Source organism: Miscanthus floridulus, chromosome 15 (genome assembly GCF_019320115.1).
Source record: "Miscanthus floridulus cultivar M001 chromosome 15, ASM1932011v1, whole genome shotgun sequence".
Taxonomy (NCBI): Eukaryota; Viridiplantae; Streptophyta; class Magnoliopsida; order Poales; family Poaceae; genus Miscanthus; species Miscanthus floridulus.
The window spans coordinates 21,772,230-21,794,652 of NC_089594.1; the positions used below are offsets into that span (position 1 = coordinate 21,772,230).

General features: G+C 42.8%; 4 protein-coding genes across 4 annotated transcripts; 3 read left to right on the forward strand and 1 right to left on the reverse strand.

The window, feature by feature from the left end:
• Positions 1 to 271: 271 nt before the first annotated feature.
• Positions 272 to 1,666, forward strand: LOC136508157 (tetrapyrrole-binding protein, chloroplastic-like). The gene has a single exon (XM_066502784.1). It carries the CDS (start codon positions 677 to 679, stop codon positions 1,490 to 1,492), a length of 816 nt encoding a protein of 271 aa, XP_066358881.1. The 5' UTR covers positions 272 to 676; the 3' UTR covers positions 1,493 to 1,666.
• Positions 1,593 to 9,059, reverse strand: LOC136508156 (uncharacterized). The gene is made up of 12 exons (XM_066502783.1): positions 8,859 to 9,059; positions 7,464 to 7,540; positions 7,285 to 7,360; positions 7,114 to 7,186; positions 6,982 to 7,033; positions 6,843 to 6,904; positions 6,575 to 6,638; positions 6,139 to 6,196; positions 5,965 to 6,051; positions 4,189 to 4,282; positions 2,185 to 2,317; positions 1,593 to 2,076 (listed from the first exon to the last, which is right to left on the reverse strand). Exons 1-11 carry the CDS (start codon positions 8,954 to 8,956, stop codon positions 2,225 to 2,227), a joined length of 834 nt encoding a protein of 277 aa, XP_066358880.1. The 5' UTR covers positions 8,957 to 9,059; the 3' UTR covers positions 1,593 to 2,076; positions 2,185 to 2,224.
• Positions 9,060 to 17,442: 8,383 nt separating this feature from the next.
• LOC136507184 (uncharacterized) lies at positions 17,443 to 19,458 on the forward strand. The gene is made up of 2 exons (XM_066501982.1): positions 17,443 to 17,814; positions 18,094 to 19,458. The coding sequence occupies exons 1-2, from the start codon at positions 17,443 to 17,445 to the stop codon at positions 19,456 to 19,458; spliced, it is 1,737 nt and encodes a 578-aa protein (XP_066358079.1).
• Positions 19,459 to 20,330: 872 nt separating this feature from the next.
• Positions 20,331 to 21,958, forward strand: LOC136507185 (uncharacterized). Its single transcript, XM_066501983.1, has 3 exons — positions 20,331 to 20,469; positions 20,574 to 20,674; positions 20,999 to 21,958. The coding sequence occupies exons 1-3, from the start codon at positions 20,331 to 20,333 to the stop codon at positions 21,956 to 21,958; spliced, it is 1,200 nt and encodes a 399-aa protein (XP_066358080.1).
• The last annotated feature ends 465 nt before the right edge of the window (positions 21,959 to 22,423 follow it).

A 22,423-nucleotide genomic window follows, 5' to 3' on the forward strand; every position in this document is an offset into this window, starting at 1 on the left:
AATAGGGGGTAGAAATTTTATGGAAAACTTTTTACTATCTTACTCCTGGCGCTGATCATGTCATTTTGAATGTCGAGATTCCAAAAGAGTTTTTACATGTTGCAAATGACCTATATGTAAACTTCAGTTTCTACTAGCAAACTAACCACCTTTTATACATGCAAAAATTATGTACACATCGAACCTTATATCTATTGTTTAAATTAAAAGGATTAAAACCAAAATCTTGGCTAAAAGAACTGAATATGAAATTTAGGTTAAGTTTTCTTCTCCATGCTCCAGGGAAAGAAAAAAAGGAAGCGCAACATACCAGAACTGTCCTATGGACCCAGAGTACCCACCTCACCCTCACTTTGGTTGGGTTGTTTGTCATAGCCAGTATCCTCACCTCACCCAGAACCCACCAATCACAGCCCACCTTTGTATTCTCTCCCAGACGTACCCCCTACAAAACCACCACCAAAATCTCTCACAACCCTTGAGGCCTTGACACAAGACACGCACAAAGGTGGGCCATCACAAGAACACACACACACAAGGCAACACGGTCTCAATTCTCCACACCACACGACCACCAGCTCAGCTCTCACTAAACCCCATCCACTCTTTTATCATCGTCTCCTTCCCTCCCTCCCTCCCTCTCCATTCTCAGCTCAGCTGCGTCCTCCCGCCATCCATGGCAAATGCTTCTCTGCAATCCTTTCTTCTCCCGCAGCACCATTCTTTCGCCAGCACCGGTGGCAGCCATGACGGCTCCCCTTCTGCCCTGCTCAAGCTCTCCACCAACACCGGAGGCAGCATTTCCTTCAGGCTCCACCCCAACACCTCCCGCTCGGTGACCACAACCTCGACCACCAACTCGTCAGCTCCAACTCCGGTGGCCCCGGCAGCATCAGCAGCAGAAGAAGACTCGTCACCAGCCCCCTCCCTCGACCTCCTCGGCCGCCATCTCGTGGCGGGGGACTACCGCCAGGCTGACGAGACCACCCGGGCGCTCATCATCGACCTTGCCGGAGAGTCTGCGAGGCGCCGAGGGTACGTCTTCTTCTCCGAGGTCCAGTTCATCTCCACCGAGGACCTTCGCGCCATTGACGAGCTCTGGAAAGAGCACAGCAATGGCAAGTTCGGCTACAGCGTGCAGCGGCGGCTCTGGGAGAAATCGCAGCGCGACTTCACCCGCTTCTTCATCAGGGTCGGCTGGATGAAGAAGCTGGACACAGAGGTAGAGCAGTACAACTACAGGGCCTTCCCTGATGAGTTCATCTGGGAGATGAAGGATGACACACCTGAGGGTCACCTGCCGCTCACCAATGCCCTCAGGGGCACACAGCTCCTGGGGAACATCTTTACCCACCCGGCCTTCCAGGAGGACAACCAGGAAGACGAAGCTGCAGCAGAGGAGAGTGCCACCACTGGTCAAAGCAAAGATGATAACAAAGGGAGGGAGAGACCAAAGTTCATGAAAGATTTCAAGCCTAATTATTCCTTTTGATTGAGGCTGGCAAAAAAGGCATCGGAGTTTGTGATGCAGAGATGCTGGCATGGTGTAATTGATTTAAAAGATCATGTATCTGTAGTTATGTTTGGGCTACTTTGTCTTAAAACATGCATGAAAGATTGTGCAATATATTACAAATATATAATTGGTTCAGGTTTTTGGTCTGCACATGATGCTTGAGAAAAGGAGAAATAGGCTGCTGACGACAGCCACAAATATTAATTATGAGGAAAGCATGGATGCAATGCATCTCTAATCTCTTAACACATTCTGATGGTATCTATATAGACCAACGCACTGCTGAATCGGTTGCATGCATTTTCATTCAGCATGCAACATCCTACCAAGTACCAAGCAAAGATTTCCAGGTACTCCATTTCCTCTGCATCCATGACGCTTCTCAAAAATAGGAGCAGATCTTTTTGCAGGTACTCCATTTCATTTTGCATCCATGATCCTTCCCAAAAATAGGAGCAGAGTTCTTTTTGAGGCAACCCACAACCAGTACATAAAAAGGTTGTTCATCATGGGAGTGATGGAGAACCATCGGTTTTCAGCTTATCACCTCCACTTGTTTCCTGTCAAGTGAACACGACTGACGTGAGCAAACCTACTTTGTCCACATCTTGGCACTAGGCAATTAAATGAGCCTAGAGCATGATAGAAAGTTTTTCCGAGAAAACTACCCCTCTTCTGTCTTATGAGTGTCACATTCCCTTTCCCTTCTCAAGCGCATGGACAGAGCCTTCGAGTATGCTGATGTGAACCATCACATGTGAGCCGCTCATCCATCTGCATGTATAAGCATGCTCCTGGATTCTGAAATAGAAACCAGAAGAAAGGCAGTCAGTTCCACTTCCACATTTTAAATGTGACCATTTTATGTTTACTAGCAAAACATCAAAGTAGAAAGCACAAACATATAACTGAAAAAAATCTAGTCAATAGACTCTACCAGCATCCCTCGTGTAGCATTGAGCTTAACTTTGGCAATTCCTAATGTTGCTAAATCAGGCATTTAACTGGGGACCAATGCATCGATACCATAAGCAACAAATACGGTTTTCATTATTTAAATTAAAATAGATGAGGCATAAAAGTTAAATTCTTGAATCTAATTTTGCACATACTCTGAGTCTTTGATTGTGGGAAAAAACCAATAAATGACAACAAAACATAAGATTCCTTTCGAAAGGTATCTAACAAAAAGATGAAGAAAGAGGAGAACACAGTTTAGGTGGCTTTAAGGATTGGTGTTGCTGCTATAGTTTTTTTTTCTTCTTTTTTTTTCCAAAAGTAGCCTGATAAATTTCTCCTCAATCCACCGAATCCTCTCATTTATCACCACCCACTGTTTTTTTTGAGCGAAAAATACAGCAGGGGAGGCCCCCACTGTGAGATTTTATTGAAGGAACTGTAACACAGAAATCTTCTTGTTTTTGGCAAAAGAGAAAAGTCTTGGAAACTCGGGGATGGATCTACTGTTCTCTTCTGGTCAGACCTATGGAATGATCACCACCCACTGTCATGTGTGTGAAGTTCTAGATCTTGCATCCAAATCCCATTTGGTATGACACCAGCTAGATATTTGTGGTGCTGTCTCAACTTTGTTAGTGCCAAAGCAGCGACATCATAATATCTAAGATAATAAGTTTGATCATTTAAAGTATGTTAAAATCAAAGCTAAAGTTGAGTAGCCGTCTCAAATTTGTTAGTGCCATAGCAGAGACATCATAATATCTAAGATAATAAATTTGATCATTTAAAGTATGTTAAAATCAAAGCTGATCCAATGAGGCAGAGAAAACCATGGGTTTGTGGGATCATTCGTGTTTGTTTCGGATTAAAATCCGACTGTCGGTTGGCCTGCCACAGGGAGTTTGGCGGATGGTGGGCAAAATCACGCTGCAGGAGATCAGAGCACAGTTCATTTTCTGCAGTGGGCGAACCGATGATCAGCGACCGCGGCTGTGTAAATGCAGCTCGGTTCTCGAGAGAACAGAAACAAACAAGCACAAAGTAGCAATTGTGGCTTGGATAGCTGGCCAAACAATGAATTTTGTCAGGCCCAAAACGTATATGTAATGATACTCTTCAGATGGGCTTAGGTCGCAAGGATCACGTTGTGAAGTTAAATAGTTTGGAAGCCAAGTTCTCTCTTTAATTAAGAATATGTCTATTGCAATTTAGGAAGGTAGGATCGTATCAAAAAGACCCCCTCAATAGTTGACTTAAGGGCCAAGTTATCTTTATACATATAAAATGAAGGGGGTATATCATGGCTCAAGTTCATTAAGGAGAAGCAAAGGACTACCCCCTTCACCTCTTAGCTCTCCAGATCCCTTGTGCTGCCTGTGTGCCAGCTTCCCATGGCCACTGCACACTCCCCTTATCCCTCCTAAATTACTAGCCATAAGCTGATAAGCACATTTTGTTGGTCAAGTGTTGAGTATTTTCAGAAATTGGACTAAGCGCAGCACAGTGAATGTCAGTTTCAAGTAGTTCATAAACCACATAACCAGAAGAGACACAAGATATCCATCCAATATGACCTGAGTATGGAAACATCCATTTTCTAGATATAAAACCTATAACAGTCTGCATGTGGTCAAACAGCTAAATGTGAAAAATGAGATAGACAGTACTCCAAGATTGTTTTATTTTAAAGTAAGTAAAATTATCATTCATACCAAGCTGGTTGGAGCTTCATCAACAACTTCAGCAGGTTGATCTGGTCCAAGGCTGGGAAAGCAGCCAGTCTTGCATCTCATATATTTCTGCAAACTGGTTCGAATAATTCAGCTCAAGTAAGTGTTATCCTGAATGGATGGATGAACAGAAGAACACATACAGAGAAACAAAAACATTGCTCCAGTTTGTATTATCCAATCTCAAGAAAGTTTCCTTGGGAATTTAGATGATGATCTAACATGGACGAATTTTTTGGCCATCAAGTGAGAATTTGATGATGAATCTATTTTCACATCAAAAACAAAATCTAGATCTAGCAAGCTCCCAAACTAACATGAACACTAATTAACATGCACAAATTCCTATCATGAAAGACCTACTAACAAAATGATCACGGGTACATAGGATCCAGATCAGGTCCACTCCACAACAATTTTCCCAACAATTTATAGCAATAATATTACTGACAGCGCTCATGATGTCATGCAGGTTTAATAGAAGTTACATTTGCTTTACATTTGAGCATGGTATATATACCCTTCAGTTTTCAGCTTGGGTCTTATAAACTATATGAATTATCTCATGCTAGCAACTATGGAATAATCTACACAGACTGTACAGAAAACAGGCAAACCATACTAACACAGCGGTGATTTCTTAGCATTCATCACTTTGTGGACTACAGGCACAAGAAACCCATCTCTTCCCAGCAATTTTTTTGAGGGGGGTAAAATTTTCCTCACATTTTCTTTGTTTAAACAAGTAACTGATAATAGTTGATGACTTGATATCAAACTTGGCTCTGGCATGATTATCTATACATTTCCAATAGGGCTGGCTGATTGTGACATCACATCCAAATGGAGGATAGCTGGAAATGAAAATTAGTTGTTTTTTCTAGGATAAGAAAACCTCACGGGTACCCAAAATGACTATGTACTCAGACTCAGACATTCTGTCAGGGAACCGAAAATTCTGCACCCATGCAATGGAGCACCCAAAAAATACTTCATGGTGTTGGGACTACAGCAAACACAACTGATGTGCCAAAGATCCGAATTTGAAATTGTTATGTGCTTGTGATGAGGTTGAATTCAGATGGCATCACCTCTGGGACAGTATCTTGTGTAATTCTCTAGTCTTACCCTACCCTTTCAGGTATAAAGCTTAAGTGGACCCTAGTAAAAATGATACTCAACAATAAATATACACCCAGCCTAACTATTGTTAGGGCAGAGCTACACTAAGCACACCCCTTGCCTCCCCATTTTGCTCCAGATTCCAATTCAGTCTATATGGGGTGTTCCTTTTCCAGAGACCTAAAAATCTGTCTTACTCTCACCCAATAGCATAGCCAAAACCTAGGACAAGTAACATATGCACCTGCAGCAGAATCCATGCACGAGGACATAAAAAAAATAGGATATCAATGCAAATTGTGTGTTGGTGCTGACAGATTGATAGCAGTTGAAAATTGAAAAAAAAAAGAGATGTAAATAGCAAAAGACATTTATCAAGTTTGTAGGTAACAGCTTCCATTATACTACTGATGGTCCCATCCAGATGCAATCTACTTGGCTATTCAATTGATAAGTTAGGTTCTGCGAAGTAATCTCTCAGTGAACATTTACTTCAAGCTCACCCCTGATGGAACTTTGCTACATGACTGGTCGTCTAAACAGAATTGCTATAGCGTGGCATGTCATTTGTAATTTGAGGATAATCAAATGAACTGTAAAGATGGATGTAATTTGAAGATACACAATTGGACTTACATCTCACATTTGTTCAGCACAGAGAGCCTGCTTGGAACACATGATTGTCCTCTTACTTTGCAAACCAAGCTGCAGGATTCCCCGGGCCTAAATTCCATTTGGGATTTCATAAAGCAGTTCCTAGGTGCACATTCACTTTAGAGAAATAAGGTGCTTAAAGTGGAAAGGCCTTACCTTCCTACTACAACGTTAATGCCCAACAACTTTGATACAGAACTAGATTCAGTTGATCCTGCAGAATGTTTACATTCCATGATCATTTCCAACCAGACGATTCAAAAAAAATGCATCATAAGCATTAGGAATAGACAGAAGGTAGAGCTGCTACCATTGACTCTGTCCAGATTTCAGTCAAGACAAGATAATAGGGCAATATCTTTTGGCTATCAAAATTCTCAAATAAGTCAATAGATAAATCATAAATGCCATCGCGTGCCCCAGCCACAATTCCAGGCCATAGCATATGCTACATATCTCTAGTAATTCTAATGCTGCTAGCAGTGAATATTTGAAAACATGATAATTCCAGTCTACAAGTAATGACCTGAGAACATGTTACAATTGATAAGTTGTAATATAGCCAAGAAATATGGTTCATAGTTTGTCATACCTGATAAATTTTGGTGCACTGAAAAACAGTGATGGAAGTCACTGGCATAGGCATTTTCATGAACCTGGTAAATTGAAAGAGCAACTTAGTTAGTTTGAACTTCTTTGGACAAGCAATTGTTGCAACTAACGTTAAAAGATACGAGACTGAAAAAACTCTGTTTTAGTTTAAACAAGAAAGATATGCCATGGATTCAAAAAAAAAAGATATGCCATAAAGTAGAAAAATTATTGTACTGGCACTCTAAGGGGGGAAGGAAAGGCAGTACCACACTTGCAGAGCTATGGCGGCATCTTCCCATGCAGAAATCGAAAACATTTGTGTATGTTCCTGGAGAAAATTAACGGTAGACTTCATTTGCCATATTCCAAATTCACCTTAGCAATTAATAACTTCAAGCATCTTACCAGCAGTAACTGGCTTAGCTACCTTCAGCTTCAGCACATCTTCTTTCTTGATCTGTCAAAAAGGTCGAGTAAAATATTTATGAAACAATTCGTTTTTGTCTTCCAGAGCTGGTACAACTTATTAGGATTTACCTTAGAAGGATTCAAACAGCAAGAAACACAATATTCATATGAACTGCAGCACTGTAAATCAAGTTTGCAGCCCCTGGATTATGTCACGAAGACTTATGTCAGGCTTTGCAGGGTAACCAGTTTTGTTGGAGTTTTGCATATAATATGGTAAAATGAAAATAGTTAACTCACTGGCAGGAAAAGCGGTCCCCTGTTGTTGGGCAGCAGTGAGACCATGGATTGATTGAAAGTGCAGAGCATACATAACCTGCGAAGGGTAGTGTTTTATCAGTGAGAGATAGTTGTCAGATAGTGCAGCATTTGTTGGAAAAATTATCTTAGCATGCAAGACAAAGGCGCAGGAGTATTACCATTATCATCAGAGATCAGATGCCGCCCCTGAACAGTGCTTCTGCACACAATTGGTTCAATAAAGCCAATGTCCTTCCTGCACAATATTTAAAGTTCTTTCCTTAGCTTTACTGAAATATAAACTTTAAAATTGCTCTCATATTCAGAATGACAAGAATATCCAAATACTAGACTGAAGCAATTCACTGATAACCATGCTGCCTTACGCAATGAAAACTTTGTCCAGGTCATAGAAACAAGGTTAAAGCGCAGTTTGATTCAATGATTCCAGAACTAGTAACTTGTAGCTAGCTAACTGCTCACCACCTTTACATTGAAACATTTCTATTCGTCCCTACCCTTTTCATGTACCTCTCTTTCTTCTTTACTTGCCTAATGATCCACACTGCTTCCTTCCACAATTCCATCTCTCCTAAGCTCCCTCACCCTTCCCTCATCTAATCCTACATTCCTTCTGCTAGCGATTTGTGACAGTGAACTCAAAATCAAACAGCCCATTGATAAAACTGAACATTGTCAAAGATTGGGCTATTTTCATGATAATCAAAGAGGTAAATGCCACTGATATTTCACAATATATTGCCTTTTCCCCAATCAGTAATCGAATTTAACAGAGGAAACAAAAATAAAGGAATGGTAGGAAACAGAGGAAAGGGATAGGAATAGAGTGTGAAAACAGAGGATTGGAAAAACGCTGAGGTGTTTGGAACGCAGGAATCCATAACATAGGAATAAAAACATGAGAGTGATAAACTAATATCAGCATCTCTAGTAATAGTGGATCAACTTATTGTATTTTATAATTAACTGGTGTCATTTAATAGCGTGCAGCTGTTACCTATGTGCCTCCAAGGCTCCAACCCCGTATGCATTGTTGTAAAAAAAACCATATGCATTTAATTCTCTCTATCCATTCACCGTACATATGCAGCTCGTCTATTCATCAATAGTTAACAAGCAGCGAGAGGCATTGAACAGCCGTAGGAAAGTTTCCAATGAGCTCAGAGCTCATTTTCTGATTCCTCCAAAAGTACAGGTGCAGCTGCTGTTCCTTTGGAAAATTTCCTACGGTTTCCCTTGTTCCAAACGATGAGAGAGAAGATATTTCCTCTGGAATGAGTTTCCTGTACCATTCCTACACTTTTCCTACAATCCAAACGAGGCCTAATGTTCAAAATTAGCTTGGCATTCACCTTCCCCCCTCACAGTATTCATCAATACTAGAATTAAGCATTGGGTCCCAGCCCGTGACCAAGTGGATCCTGACTGGTGCAACTACTCGCCTTTATCTACAAGGAACTTCCAACTGCTGAGAGTTACATCGACTGCGTGCGACGAGCACGGGCAAAGATTCGGGGCCCTGACAACGGCAGGAAGGAGGGTGTGGATCTCACCGGATACCGGAGACGGGGGTAGGGAAGCAGGCGCAGGCCGCGACGGCGACGGCGGCGAGGCGGAGGATCCGGCCGAGGGGAGGGCGCGGACTGGCCATCCCGGCAGCGAAATCGGTGAGACGCAGAAGCAACAAATTGGGCCTTTTTTTTAACAAAACTTTCTCAGCCGCTCTGCTTTCTTGCCACGGTGGCAGAGCCGTTTCGCTTCTCTCTCTCTCTCTCTCTCTCTCTCTCTTGGGTGAACGGTGATGAGCTAGACACTCCCCACCAATTTAGGGGTGTTTGATCTCACTTCCTAAAATTTAATGGACTAAAATGTTTTAGTTATTTTTTAGCATCTTATGACTAGTGGGGTTAAAGTGTTTTAGTCATTTTTTAGTTAGTTTGTTTGAAACTGTAGTCTCTAATAAAGTGACTAAAGTTTAGTCACTAGACTTGAGGTGAGATCAAACAACCCGCCATTGATTCTCGACAAAATAAAAGTGTATTTAGTTTCATATGGAATGCAAAATACAAAATACAAAATGTCAACTTTTTTGGAATGATGAAATGCAAAATGCCACAATTTTTAATGGTGTGTTTAGTTCCATCCAAAATGCAGAATGCCAACACTCTCAACCCAAAATTTTGCCTGTTTTTTAGCCTCCAGGTTACCAAATCCAAAATACCAAAACACTTTTTGGGTACAATTTCACTATGGTGTTTAGTTTCATTTTATAAAATGATGAGCCAAAACATCAATTTTTTTTAGTAAAAAGGGGAACTAAACAGGCCCTTATAATGGAAACGTGTAAAACTAAAGTATAAGTCAAGCTTATCTTAAAGTATTAATGATCTTTGAGAATGGCTTATACTTTGACATATCTAAAGTATTTTTTAATAAGACGCGTGTTCAACGTTTTGTCCAATGTCGACGGCCAAACAAATAAAATAATAAATACGGGGAAGTACGTAGAAACTGTTAAGGTTTATATTTATCGACTAGACTAGATGGCTGAGGCTTTATTAAGTTTTTCTTGAGCTTTCTTAAATGGATAGAGCATATTTTTCAACTTTTAAATTACATGTCAGTCGGATTTCAACCCTAAACTACGAAGTCAAGTAATAGACACCCTTCTCATCGGTTTAAATCGAACCAATTCGGTTCAAGTTAATCTCATAGGTTAAACTAGAAAAATATGAATCTAGTATCTTCTTTTAAATATTCGAGTACTAGAACTTTGGTTTAGATCATTCTTCATCCAAGATAATTCTAAAATACATAAAAAAAAATCTGAGTTTTTGAAATCATTAATCGTAAACCCGCATTTCTAAGTCCCAAATGATTTCAAATAAAAAAAAGTCTTCAAAACTAATGTTGGCATTCAATTAACAAGATCCAAATAGGGGCCTAGATGCTTTTGATCTCTCGCTTTTTTGGGTAATTGGTGACAACATATACCAAGGAGTTAAAAGAATATGGGTTTCAAGCCAATTCCATACACAAGGTATATTGTGGACATGAACATGAGTTTTGTAGCACTTATCCATAGCATGAGACACATGAATTAGAGAGGATAAGTGCTTCAAAACTAAACTTGTAGACTCTCCCTATATATGTGCTAAAGGTTTTGGGTATAACTCTTGCACATATGTATGGATATGGGTTTGGGAGAGCTTTTACTAGTAAATCAGACATGGTATGCAGACATGTCTTTGAAGCGCGCATATAGTGTAAAACATCCTTAGTACCCACCATCCTATAGATACCACTTGAAATACTTAGAACAAGATATTAGAGCCAAAGGAATTTAAACTTCTATCTTAGTTCTCATCACATCAAGCAAGCATATTCTAGCAAAGCATCACACAAGTAACATTTTATCGTGTACTACATATGTGCATCACACTCAGAATTTAGCATTGAACATTAACCATTCATACACTACTTTCAAACTTTCAGTAGTATACAAAGTCGTGTATTACATAACACATACTATAAAGATTTTAAATATGCCCCTACCAACAGCCTTCGCAAAATTGACACTCCCAAGTCCCAACATGAACCTCGCATTATTGTCACTCTCAACATTGTATCCTTGATTTCCTTGCTATCTCATCCATTTGAATTCCTTCTATATGTTTTAGCCATCTGAAAAGACAATTGTACCCCTGGTTTCAGTTGAGCACAAATAAATGAAGCAAAGAGGCAGGTACCTGCCCACAGCTCAGCAAAACTTACTAGAACACTGGTAAAACACTAGTTCTGTATATGCTGAATACACTCAAGAAAAGTCCAGTGTAAGTAGGAGAGATGAATATGCTTTCTGCAAATCAGTACTCATGCAAAACAAAGACAGTCTGCAGACATCTCAAGTAAAGACAGCGGTGGATCCATATACTGATAAAGAGCACATAATCTAAATGGAAGAATGGCAATAGATACTTCCAGATCCCAAAGCTAGAATATTGGATATAAAAGTAGATATTAGCACATTGCTGCAGTTTATTGGACCTTCAAAAAAAATCAACCAACCAAAGATGGAGTGTTGCAGTCGAACTAAATAAATAGCACCAACTATATGCATTCCTGATGTACAAATGTCCTTATATCCATTTAGCATCTAATTAAAAAGGTTGGTCATAATCAACTTTCTGTACAGACTTGTATGACTGAAGAAGTTTACATGACAGTGCCAAATGGTATAGGATTACTAGCTTTCTTAGAATACTACTGATAGGCAGAAACCTGTGCTGAAACAAACTTGCCTGCTGTGATCCAATGAGGTACCTAAACATATGACACCATTTCCGAACCCCAACAAAAAAAGGTGAAGTGTCAACACAGACACTACAGTGCACTGGACTTTCAAAGAACCACACAAAGATTGAATAAGCGCAGCTGCAAAAACAGCCTAATTCTATATGTTGCTGAAATTACAAGAATTAAAATCTTAAAAAAAATTGCTACTTCGCATGTTGATTGATAGAAAATAAGCCCAACATAGGCCATGAAAAGATCATTTTGGGTGAGGATGTAATAAATATCAGAAAGAATGCCCTTCTCAGAGAATGTAATAAATAAAATGATTTGTAAAAGATTAATGGTATTTATTACAGGATTAATGGCGTTTTTCCAAGTAAGAGAAAAGGAAAGCTCTGTAAAACTGTGACCCATCGCTTCGCATTGGTCTGAAGCACACATAATGTTCACTAAGTATCTGCACAAATAATGATTTTCAGGTATGCACAAAGCTCTTAATAATGGCAGTGCTTCTAGAGTCAAATTTACAGTGTACAAAAACCTTTGTACTGCTGCTGAATGGTAGGTATTCCAGCAGCTGCACCAACCAAATACGACAGTGCCCCCTACAATTGTAAAAGTTAGCATCACACTATGCATAATAGTTAATTCAGAAGATTACAAAACTTAGAATTACCCAGATAAGTTATGCTGAGGAAATGCTTGGAGCACAAGAGTTCACTTCTTTTACAGGAAATGCTTGAGAACCATATGACAAAATGCCTTTGCACATAAAGGCTAGCTAGCTATTGCTTGCAGCAAAATCATGAATCTGTAAGATCTCTAGTAGCTAACTAGCCAAGCTTTCAACATCGTTTTAAACACACTGAATTGCTCTCATATTCAGAATGACAAGAATATCCAAATACTAGACTGAAGCAATTCACTGATAGCCATGCTGCCTTACGCAATGAAAACTTTGTCCAGGTCATAGAAACAAGGTTAAAGCGCAGTTTGATTCAATGATTCCAGAACTAGTAACTTGTAGCTAGCTAACTGCTCACCACCTTTACATTGAAACATTTCTATTCGTCCCTACCCTTTTCATGTACCTCTCTTTCTTCTTTACTTGCCTAATGATCCACACTGCTTCCTTCCACAATTCCATCTCTCCTAAGCTCCCTCACCCTTCCCTCATCTAATCCTACATTCCTTCTGCTAGCGATTTGTGACAGTGAACTCAAAATCAAACAGCCCATTGATAAAACTGAACATTGTCAAAGATTATTGGGCTATTTTCATGATAATCAAAGAGGTAAATGCCACTGATATTTCACAATATATTGCCTTTTCCCCAATCAGTAATCGAATTTAACAGAGGAATAAAAAATAAAGGAATGGTAGGAAACAGAGGAAAGGGATAGGAATAGAGTGTGAAAATAGAGGATTAGAAAAACGCAGGAAAGAAGTAGAAAGAGGTGTTTGGAACGCAGGAATAAAAACATGAGAGTGATAAACTAATATCAGCATCTCTAGTAATAGTGGATCAACTTATTGTATTTTATAATTAACTGGTGTCATTTAATAGCGTGCAGCTGTTACCTATGTGCCTCCAAGGCTCCAACCCCGTATGCATTGTTGTAAAAAAAACCATATGCATTTAAGTCTCTCTATCCATTCACCGTACATATGCAGCTCGTCTATTCATCAATAGTTAACAAGCAGCGAGAGGCATTGAACAGCCGTAGGAAAGTTTCCAATGAGCTCAGAGCTCATTTTCTGATTCCTCCAAAAGTACAGGTGCAGCTGCTGTTCCTTTGGAAAATTTCCTACGGTTTCCCTTGTTCCAAACGATGAGAGAGAAGATATTTCCTCTGGAATGAGTTTCCTGTGCCATTCCTACACTTTTCCTACAATCCAAACGAGGCCTTAATGTTCAAAATTAGCTTGGCATTCACCTTCCCCCCTCACAGTATTCATCAATACTAGAATTAAGCATTGGGTCCCAGCCCGTGACCAAGTGGATCCTGACTGGTGCAACTACTCGCCTTTATCTACAAGGAACTTCCAACTGCTGAGAGTTACATCGACTGCGTGCGACGAGCACGGGCAAAGATTCGGGGCCCTGACAACGGCAGGAAGGAGGGTGTGGATCTCACCGGATACCGGAGACGGGGGTAGGGAAGCAGGCGCAGGCCGCGACGGCGACGGCGGCGAGGCCGAGGATCCGGCCGAGGGGAGGGCGTGGACTGGCCATCCCGGCAGCGAAATCGGTGTGACGCAGAAGCAACAAATTGGGCCTTTTTTTTAACAAAACTTTCTCAGCCGCTCTGCTTTCTTGCCACGGTGGCAGAGCCGTTTCGCTTCTCTCTCTCTCTTTTGGGTGAACGGTGATGAGCTAGACACTCCCCACCAATTTAGGGGTGTTTGATCTCACTTCCTAAAATTTAATGGACTAAAATGTTTTAGTTATTTTTTAGCATCTTATGACTAGTGGGGTTAAAGTGTTTTAGTCATTTTTTAGTTAGTTTGTTTGAAACTGTAGTCTCTAATAAAGTGACTAAAGTTTAGTCACTAGACTTGAGGTGAGATCAAACAACCCGCCATTGATTCTCGACAAAATAAAAGTGTATTTAGTTTCATATGGAATGCAAAATACAAAATGTCAACTTTTTTGGAATGATGAAATGCAAAATGCCACAATTTTTAATGGTGTGTTTAGTTCCATCCAAAATGCAGAATGCCAACACTCTCAACCCAAAATTTTGCCTGTTTTTTAGCCTCCAGGTTACCAAATCCAAAATACCAAAACACTTTTTGGGTACAATTTCACTATGGTGTTTAGTTTCATTTTATAAAATGATGAGCCAAAACATCAATTTTTTTTAGTAAAAAGGGGAACTAAACAGGCCCTTATAATGGAAACGTGTAAAACTAAAGTATAAGTCAAGCTTATCTTAAAGTATTAATGATCTTTGAGAATGGCTTATACTTTGACATATCTAAAGTATTTTTTAATAAGACGCGTGTTCAACGTTTTGTCCAATGTCGACGGCCAAACAAATAAAATAATAAATACGGGGAAGTACGTAGAAACTGTTAAGGTTTATATTTATCGACTAGACTAGATGGCTGAGGCTTTATTAAGTTTTTCGTGAGCTTTCTTAAATGGATAGAGCATATTTTTCAACTTTTAAATTACATGTCAGTCGGATTTCAACCCTAAACTACGAAGTCAAGTAATAGACACCCTTCTCATCGGTTTAAATCGAACCAATTCGGTTCAAGTTAATCTCATAGGTTAAACTAGAAAAATATGAATCTAGTATCTTCTTTTAAATATTCGAGTACCAGAACTTTGGTTTAGATCATTCTTCATCCAAGATAATTCTAAAATACATAAAAAAATATGAGTTTTTGAAATCATTAATCGTAAACCCGCATTTCTAAGTCCCAAATGATTTCAAATAAAAAAAGTCTTCAAAACTAATGTTGGCATTCAATTAACAAGATCCAAATAGGGGCCTAGATGCTTTTGATCTCTCGCTTTTTTGGGTAATTGGTGACAACATATACCAAGGAGTTAAAAGAATATGGGTTTCAAGCCAATTCCATACACAAGGTATATTGTGGACATGAACATGAGTTTTGTAGCACTTATCCATAGCATGAGACACATGAATTAGAGAGGATAAGTGCTTCAAAACTAAACTTGTAGACTCTCCCACTCTCCCTATATATGTGCTAAAGGTTTTGGGTATAACTCTTGCACATATGTATGGATATGGGTTTGGGAGAGCTTTTACTAGTAAATCAGACATGGTATGCAGACATGTCTTTGAAGCGCGCATATAGTGTAAAACATCCTTAGTACCAAATACTTAGAACAAGATATTAGAGCCAAAGGAATTTAAACTTCTATCTTAGTTCTCATCACATCAAGCAAGCATATTCTAGCAAAGCATCACACAAGTAACATTTTATCGTGTACTACATATGTGCATCACACTCAGAATTTAGCATTGAACATTAACCATTCATACACTACTTTCAAACTTTCAGTAGTATACAAAGTCGTGTATTACATAACACATACTATAAAGATTTTAAATATGCCCCTACCAACAGCCTTCGCAAAATTGACACTCCCAAGTCCCAACATGAACCTCGCATTATTGTCACTCTCAACATTGTATCCTTGATTTCCTTGCTATCTCATCCATTTGAATTCCTTCTATATGTTTTAGCCATCTGAAAAGACAATTGTACCCCTGGTTTCAGTTGAGCACAAATAAATGAAGCAAAGAGGCAGGTACCTGCCCACAGCTCAGCAAAACTTACTAGAACACTGGTAAAACACTAGTTCTGTATATGCTGAATACACTCAAGAAAAGTCCAGTGTAAGTAGGAGAGATGAATATGCTTTCTGCAAATCAGTACTCATGCAAAACAAAGACAGTCTGCAGACATCTCAAGTAAAGACAGTGGTGGATCCATATACTGATAAAGAGAAGAATCCAGAACACTAGTTTGAGCATTCAGTACGTACAGGCTGACAGGGGAAAGAAATATGATGCCCCCAATGCACAGCGCTGCAGGAATTGGTTACCAAGTATGATCTGCAAGCCAACCTTCCTTTTGGCCCTCCACTTCCATGCTGATCCACAAGTTCAGGCTGACCCTGTGGCTATGGTGAGGTGGTGATGAGGAGGGCAACAGAGACACATAATCTAAATGGACGAATGGAGTTCTCAGCAAACTTGGTTGAAAAGATAATGCATCAGATAATGTGTTGTTTACACATAATCTAAATGGAAGAATGGCAATAGATACTTCCAGATCCCAAAGCTAGAATATTGGATATAAAAGTAGATATTAGCACATTGCTGCAGTTTATTGGACCTTAAAAAAAAATCAACCAACCAAAGATGGAGTGTTGCAGTCGAACTAAATAAATAGCACCAACTATATGCATTCCTGATGTACAAATGTCCTTATATCCATTTAGCATCTAATTAAAAAGGTTGGTCATAATCAACTTTCTGTACAGACTTGTATGACTGAAGAAGTTTACATGACAGTGCCAAATGGTATAGGATTACTAGCTTTCTTAGAATACTACTGATAGGCAGAAACCTGTGCTGAAACAAACTTGCCTGCTGTGATCCAATGAGGTACCTAAACATATGACACCATTTCCGAACCCCAACAAAAAAAGGTGAAGTGTCAACACAGACACTACAGTGCACTGGACTTTCAAAGAACCACACAAAGATTGAATAAGCGCAGCTGCAAAAACAGCCTAATTCTATATGTTGCTGAAATTACAAGAATTACAATCTTAAAAAAAATTGCTACTTCGTATGTTGATTGATAGAAAATAAGCCCAACATAGGCCATGAAAAGATCATTTTGGGTGAGGATGTAATAAATATCAGAAAGAATGCCCTTCTCAGAGAATGTAATAAATAAAATGATTTGTAAAAGATTAATGGTATTTATTACAGGATTAATGGCGTTTTTCCAAGTAAGAGAAAAGGAAAGCTCTGTAAAACTGTGACCCATCGCTTCGCATTGGTCTGAAGCACACATAATGTTCACTAAGTATCTGCACAAATAATGATTTTCAGGTATGCACAAAGCTCTTAATAATGGCAGTGCTTCTAGAGTCAAATTTACAGTGTACAAAAACCTTTGTACTGCTGCTGAATGGTAGGTATTCCAGCAGCTGCACCAACCAAATACGACAGTGCCCCCTACAATTGTAAAAGTTAGCATCACACTATGCAAAGATTATGTTATCACCAATGTGAAGTTGTAATCCTTCCCACGGCTCAACTTCGAACCGATTTACGATGCGATATGGCTCCCGACCCCTCCTCTCCCTCCCCCACCGTCTCGCCTCCCACCAGCCCCGCGCCGGAGTTCATCCCGAATCCGGCGGCCACCAAAACGGCCCCCGCGCCTCCTATCCATCCCAAGACGGTGGGTTCTTCCTCCCCTGTTCCCTCCCAGGAGGAGCTGCTGGTTCTGGGCGGACGCTCCAAGCAGGAGCGTTGGTGCTCTGTTTCGCCGAGCTCCTCCGCCAGTCCTAGCGGCTCGCCGCCATCCTTCCGTGACGTCGTGGTCTCTTCCTCGCGGGCTTCTTGTGCGGCGTCTTCGGCAGCGGGCGGTGGAAAGGCTGCCGTGGTGGTGGCAGGCGCTCCTCTCTCGACGACTTCTGCGGCGGCCATGGTTCCTGCGACCTCCTGAGTTCCTAGGATAACGCTTCTCCGGCGGGATCACCCTGGGCAGTGGGGTGCGGTCTTCTCGACCGGCGCTACGCGTCCAAACTCGCAGGGATGGCAGAAGGCGCTGTCACGTGGCGCACGGCGGCGGATTAGGCGTGTAGCCCGTCCTCCGCGCCGTTCAATCCCGGCGGACCTGGTTGGCCGTTGCTTCAACTGCTTCTCGACTTCGCATACGGCGTCTCATTGTCGCCAGAGGACTCGCTGTTTCCGTTGCCAATCCCAGGGCCACCGTTCCTATGTGTGTCCTGCGGTGATCCGCGGCGGGAACGCTTCTGCTCGTCCTGCTTCTGCCCGCATCTCTGTTTGGCGACGGATATCTCCGGCCAATGAGGCTACCGGCGCTGTTCCCCTACAACGGCCTTCTACGACGGGGGCTGCTGGTGGCGCTGGTATATTGCAGAACGCTTCTAGTCCACCTACTCCTGCCCGCATCCCCGTGTGGCGACGGATTTCTCCGGCCCATGAAGCCACCAGTACTGCCACCCCGCAACGGTCTTCTCCGGCGGGCGCTGCTGGTGGTGATGGTTCAACGCAGGGCCCTTTGGAGGAGCAGGCCCAAGATCAAGGTACGCGGGCAGGGCAGCAGCGTCGTCGTCGACGCCCGCGGTTCCGGCGTCGCCCTGTGCAGGAGTCCGACCGCGACCAGGCTGATGATCCATTGCCGGACATGGCTTCATCGCAGACGGCCTGTGAAGCTTTAAAGCCTCCTCCGTGCATCATTGATTGGACCGAGCAGGTGGCAAGGGCTGAGGAGGACCTGGCAAATGCAGTTACGGTGTCTGTGATCGGCAATGAACCATTGGCTGTAGTGGAGGAGGTTGCTGCGGTGATCGCGGAAAGAAATGATGTTGTTGCCAGCTCCTTGGTGCTTCGTCAAGCTTCCTCCTCAAGTTACTTACTGATCCTTCCTGACATAGCTTTGGTCGAGCGTCTGGTTGGGCTGCGGCAACCGATCAGTTCTTCCGGCTTCAATTTTCGCCTTCTGTGCAAGCGATGGAGCCGTCTGGCTGGTGCCCAAGGTCGAGTTCTACCGTTTCTGCTTCATATTGAGCTGTGTGGCATTCCAAATCATGTTTGGGAAACATCTACGGTGGATCGTTTCTTGAGTCCCCACGCTTGGGTTCAGCAGTTGCATCCTGACACCCTAGGGCTCGTGGATCTTTCGTGTTTTCGGTGTTTGGCCTGGTGTTCAGACCCGTCTGCTCTTCCCTTGTCAAAGGAATTATGGGTGGTTGAGCCTCCAATGGCTGTCATCGAGGATCCTCCGGTCAAGAGGGTTTTATCTTACCCTGTCAACATACGGTATTCAGTCGCTCTCCAACCTGAGGCGCCGAATCCTCCTCCTTCTGATGGGGGGGATGATGATGATGGTGACTGTGCTAGACGGCGACGTCGTGTTCGTTCCCCATCGCAACCGCCCTCAGGACCGGCTGGTGGGGAGCTTTCCAGTCATGGCGGCGGTTCTCAGCGGCGATCGGTCCAGGGGCAGGGGATGCAATCGGTTCTTGGGAAGTCGCACGCATCTCATCCTCTGACGGCGTGCTCTCTGCTGTTGGCCGAGGCCTTAGGGTCCGTGGCGGCCTTGTAGGAGCGGAACGTTGGCCGCCCGGGTCTCGTGGTGGCGATGCGGGGTCCCGAGGACGTCCCAGCATCCGATGAGGTGGCGCAGCTAATGCCGCGGGTTCAGATACCGATGCTATCGAGCGTGTTCTTGGGGAGCCCTTGATCTCCTCAAGGGCCTCTCCTACTTGTATGCTGTGTGAAGAGAACTCTAGGTCATCGGTTGTTTCTGGCCCAGCAGAAGTGGCACCCACGGGGATGGAAATGGGCCCCCGTTGTGTGTTTCTGGATTCCCCGGTCCTGGGCTGTAACTCTATTATGGATCACATTGGTCTTGGTGAGGCTACGGTAGGGAGCTTCCCCGGCCAGCTGACTGTGCCGTGCTCGAATCCGCCGGTCGGCAAGGCGACGGATGAAGCTCCCACTCCGGCCTCGCCACGCTCGCCCCAACGCTCCCCTACGCCCGTCATCCCGAAATTCAATCCGCCGTCGCTGGATTTCCCCCTCTCAATATCTGAAGCAAGGCCTGTTACGCCACTGGTTGGGGAGCGCCTGTCGACGGCTGCTCCATCAGACCCTGCCCCGCCGCCTGCTCAACCTCTACATGCTGGGGGGGCGTAGGTCCGAGTTTACTCCAGGCGGCGGCGCCGTGTTAGGTCCCCTGCCCCAGCCTCCCCGGCCGTTGTGGATGCTCCTTCCCTGGGTTCAGGGGCAAAGTCCCGGCTCCAGAATCTCGACAAGGTGTGCAAGCCGGTGGACAGGCTCGTCCCTCTGCCTGTAATCCAGAAGCGACGAAAAAAGGCCGCTCCTTCGGGGTCTCTACCGCGGCGCAGCAGGCGGGTCGCTGGTGCCGCTCCATGCTCGCCGGGACCGGTGCTTTCAGTGACTCAAATGAGGGTGATGCGGCAGCTTGGCTTTGAAGAAAGGGAGATCATTCAGCCAGAAGCTCAAGACATTTATAGTAAGCTCTTCGGGCCATTACTCTCTGATTCCCACGTCTGTGCTTTAGCTGCTATTTTTGGCTGGGAAGTGGGAACGGGTGAGCAGGTGCGGGCTGCAGATGTCCTTACAATGTTGTAAGGTTAGACTCTTTGTTATGGTCGTCTTATTTCTTTGCTCAAATGAATCCTTCTACCATTCTAGTTTGGAATGTCCGAGGTCTTAACAACAGGGATCGTCGGAATTCTGTCAGAGATGTTGTTATATCCAGTAATGCTGACATCATCTGTTTACAAGAAACCAAGGTCGCTAACATGTCCCAACATCTTCTCCTTTCAGTCTGTGGCTCTGCGTATGATAATTTCATCGCGCTCCCGGCCAATGGGACTAGAGGAGGGGTTCTGATTGCTTGGAAGGGGTGTTCTTGCTAGGCAATTGCATCAAGAATTGACACTTATTCAGCTTCTGTTCTGTTTACGGAGCAAGAGGGTCGCAATTGGTGGTTCACTGGCGTCTATGGGCCACAAGGGGATGATGAGAAAGTGTTGTTCTTGCAAGAATTAAGGAATATCAGGGCTCTTTGCAATGGTCCTTGGATCTTAGGCGGAGATTTCAATTTGATTTATCAGGCTGCTGACAAGAATAATGCAAATTTAGATAGAGCTATGATGGGAAGATTCAGGCGTTTTCTAGATGACAATGATCTCAAGGAGATTCCGCTCTTGGGTCGTAAATATACTTGGTCCAATGAGAGGAGATCGCCTACTTTGGTGAGGCTGGATCGGGCTTTTTGTTGTGGTGATTGGGAAAATATTTTTCCTGATGCTGTACTCCAAAGCACAGCAGCCGGGGTTTCAGACCACTGCCCACTTATCCTTGGTTTGAAGGTGTGTACATCTAGCAAGCGAAGATTCCATTTTGAAAGCTTCTGGACCAAATTGCCTGGCTTTCTTGATGCTGTTAAACAGAATTGGGAGGCTGCAGTGCAGTCTACTTGTGCTGTGGAGTGCATCTTCCTTAAATTGCAGCGGCTCAGTAAGGGGCTGCAAAAATGGGGACAACGGAAAGTAGGGAATATTAAAGCCCAATTAGAATTGGCCAAGGAAATACTTCACCGTTTGGAAATTGAAAGAGATTCAAGGGCACTCTCTGATCGTGAGGAATGGCTCAGAAAGAAACTCAAACTTCATTGTCTCAGTCTGGCTTCCCTTGAGCAAACCATTGCACGGCTACGTTCTAGATTTCTTTATCTCCGGGAAGGTGACGCCAATACTGCTTTCTTCCACCAACAAGCTAGATACAGGAAGAAGAAGAACTTCATCTCAAAATTGCAAGTTGGTAATCAGGTGGTTGTCACACAAGATGAGAAACAGAAAGCAGTGGATGATTTCTATGAGAGCATTCTTGGAACAGCTGAAGAAAGAGATTACACTCTTGATCTAGATATTTTGAACATTCAACATCATAATTTATCTGAGCTGGATGCTTCTTTCTCTGAGGAGGAAGTGTGGGCTACCATAAAGGATATGCCCTTGGATAAGGCCCCAGGGCCGGATGGATTCACAGGAAGGTTTTATAAATCCTACTAGAGCATTATTAAAGGTGATGTGATGAGGGCATTGGAGGCCATCCAGCAAGGCCATGTCTTCAAATTTCGGCTCTTGAACACAGCCTTTATAACCCTGCTACCAAAGAAAGTGGATGCAGTGGAAGTGAAGGATTTTCGACCTATAAGCCTGATTCATAGCTTTGCCAAGTTGGTGACGAAGATCTTGGCTAATCGGCTAGCCCCTATGCTGCCTTCCTTGATCTCTGCAAATCAGAGCGCTTTTGTGAGAGGAAGGAAAATCCATGACAATTTCATGCTGGTCCAACAGATGGTTAAAACCCTGCATAAGAAGAAAGAGGCGCATATCCTCCTTAAACTGGACATCTCCAAGGCTTTTGATTCTGTGTCTTGGTCGTTTCTCTTGGAGGTCATGTGCAAGGTGGGGTTTGGTCAGCGATGGCGGGACCTCATTTGTCTGATCCCGTCCACTTCTTCGACACAAGTC

Coding starts and splice junctions, on each gene's coding strand:
- LOC136508157 (XM_066502784.1), top strand. CDS start 677: ATGGCAAATGCTTCTCTGCAATCCTTTCTTCTCCCGCAGCACCATTCT.
- LOC136507184 (XM_066501982.1), top strand. CDS start 17,443: ATGGCTCCCGACCCCTCCTCTCCCTCCCCCACCGTCTCGCCTCCCACC. Junction 17,815..18,093: donor CGACTTCTGCGGCGGCCATG/GTTCCTGCGACC, acceptor TGCCAATCCCAG/GGCCACCGTTCCTATGTGTG.
- LOC136507185 (XM_066501983.1), top strand. CDS start 20,331: ATGCGGCAGCTTGGCTTTGAAGAAAGGGAGATCATTCAGCCAGAAGCT. Junction 20,470..20,573: donor TGGCTGGGAAGTGGGAACGG/GTGAGCAGGTGC, acceptor CTACCATTCTAG/TTTGGAATGTCCGAGGTCTT. Junction 20,675..20,998: donor TCTGTTTACAAGAAACCAAG/GTCGCTAACATG, acceptor TTGATTTATCAG/GCTGCTGACAAGAATAATGC.
- LOC136508156 (XM_066502783.1), bottom strand. CDS start 8,956: ATGGCCAGTCCGCGCCCTCCCCTCGGCCGGATCCTCCGCCTCGCCGCC. Junction 7,187..7,284: donor GGGGACCGCTTTTCCTGCCA/GTGAGTTAACTA, acceptor GACATAATCCAG/GGGCTGCAAACTTGATTTAC. Junction 7,034..7,113: donor GCTGTTTGAATCCTTCTAAG/GTAAATCCTAAT, acceptor CCTTTTTGACAG/ATCAAGAAAGAAGATGTGCT.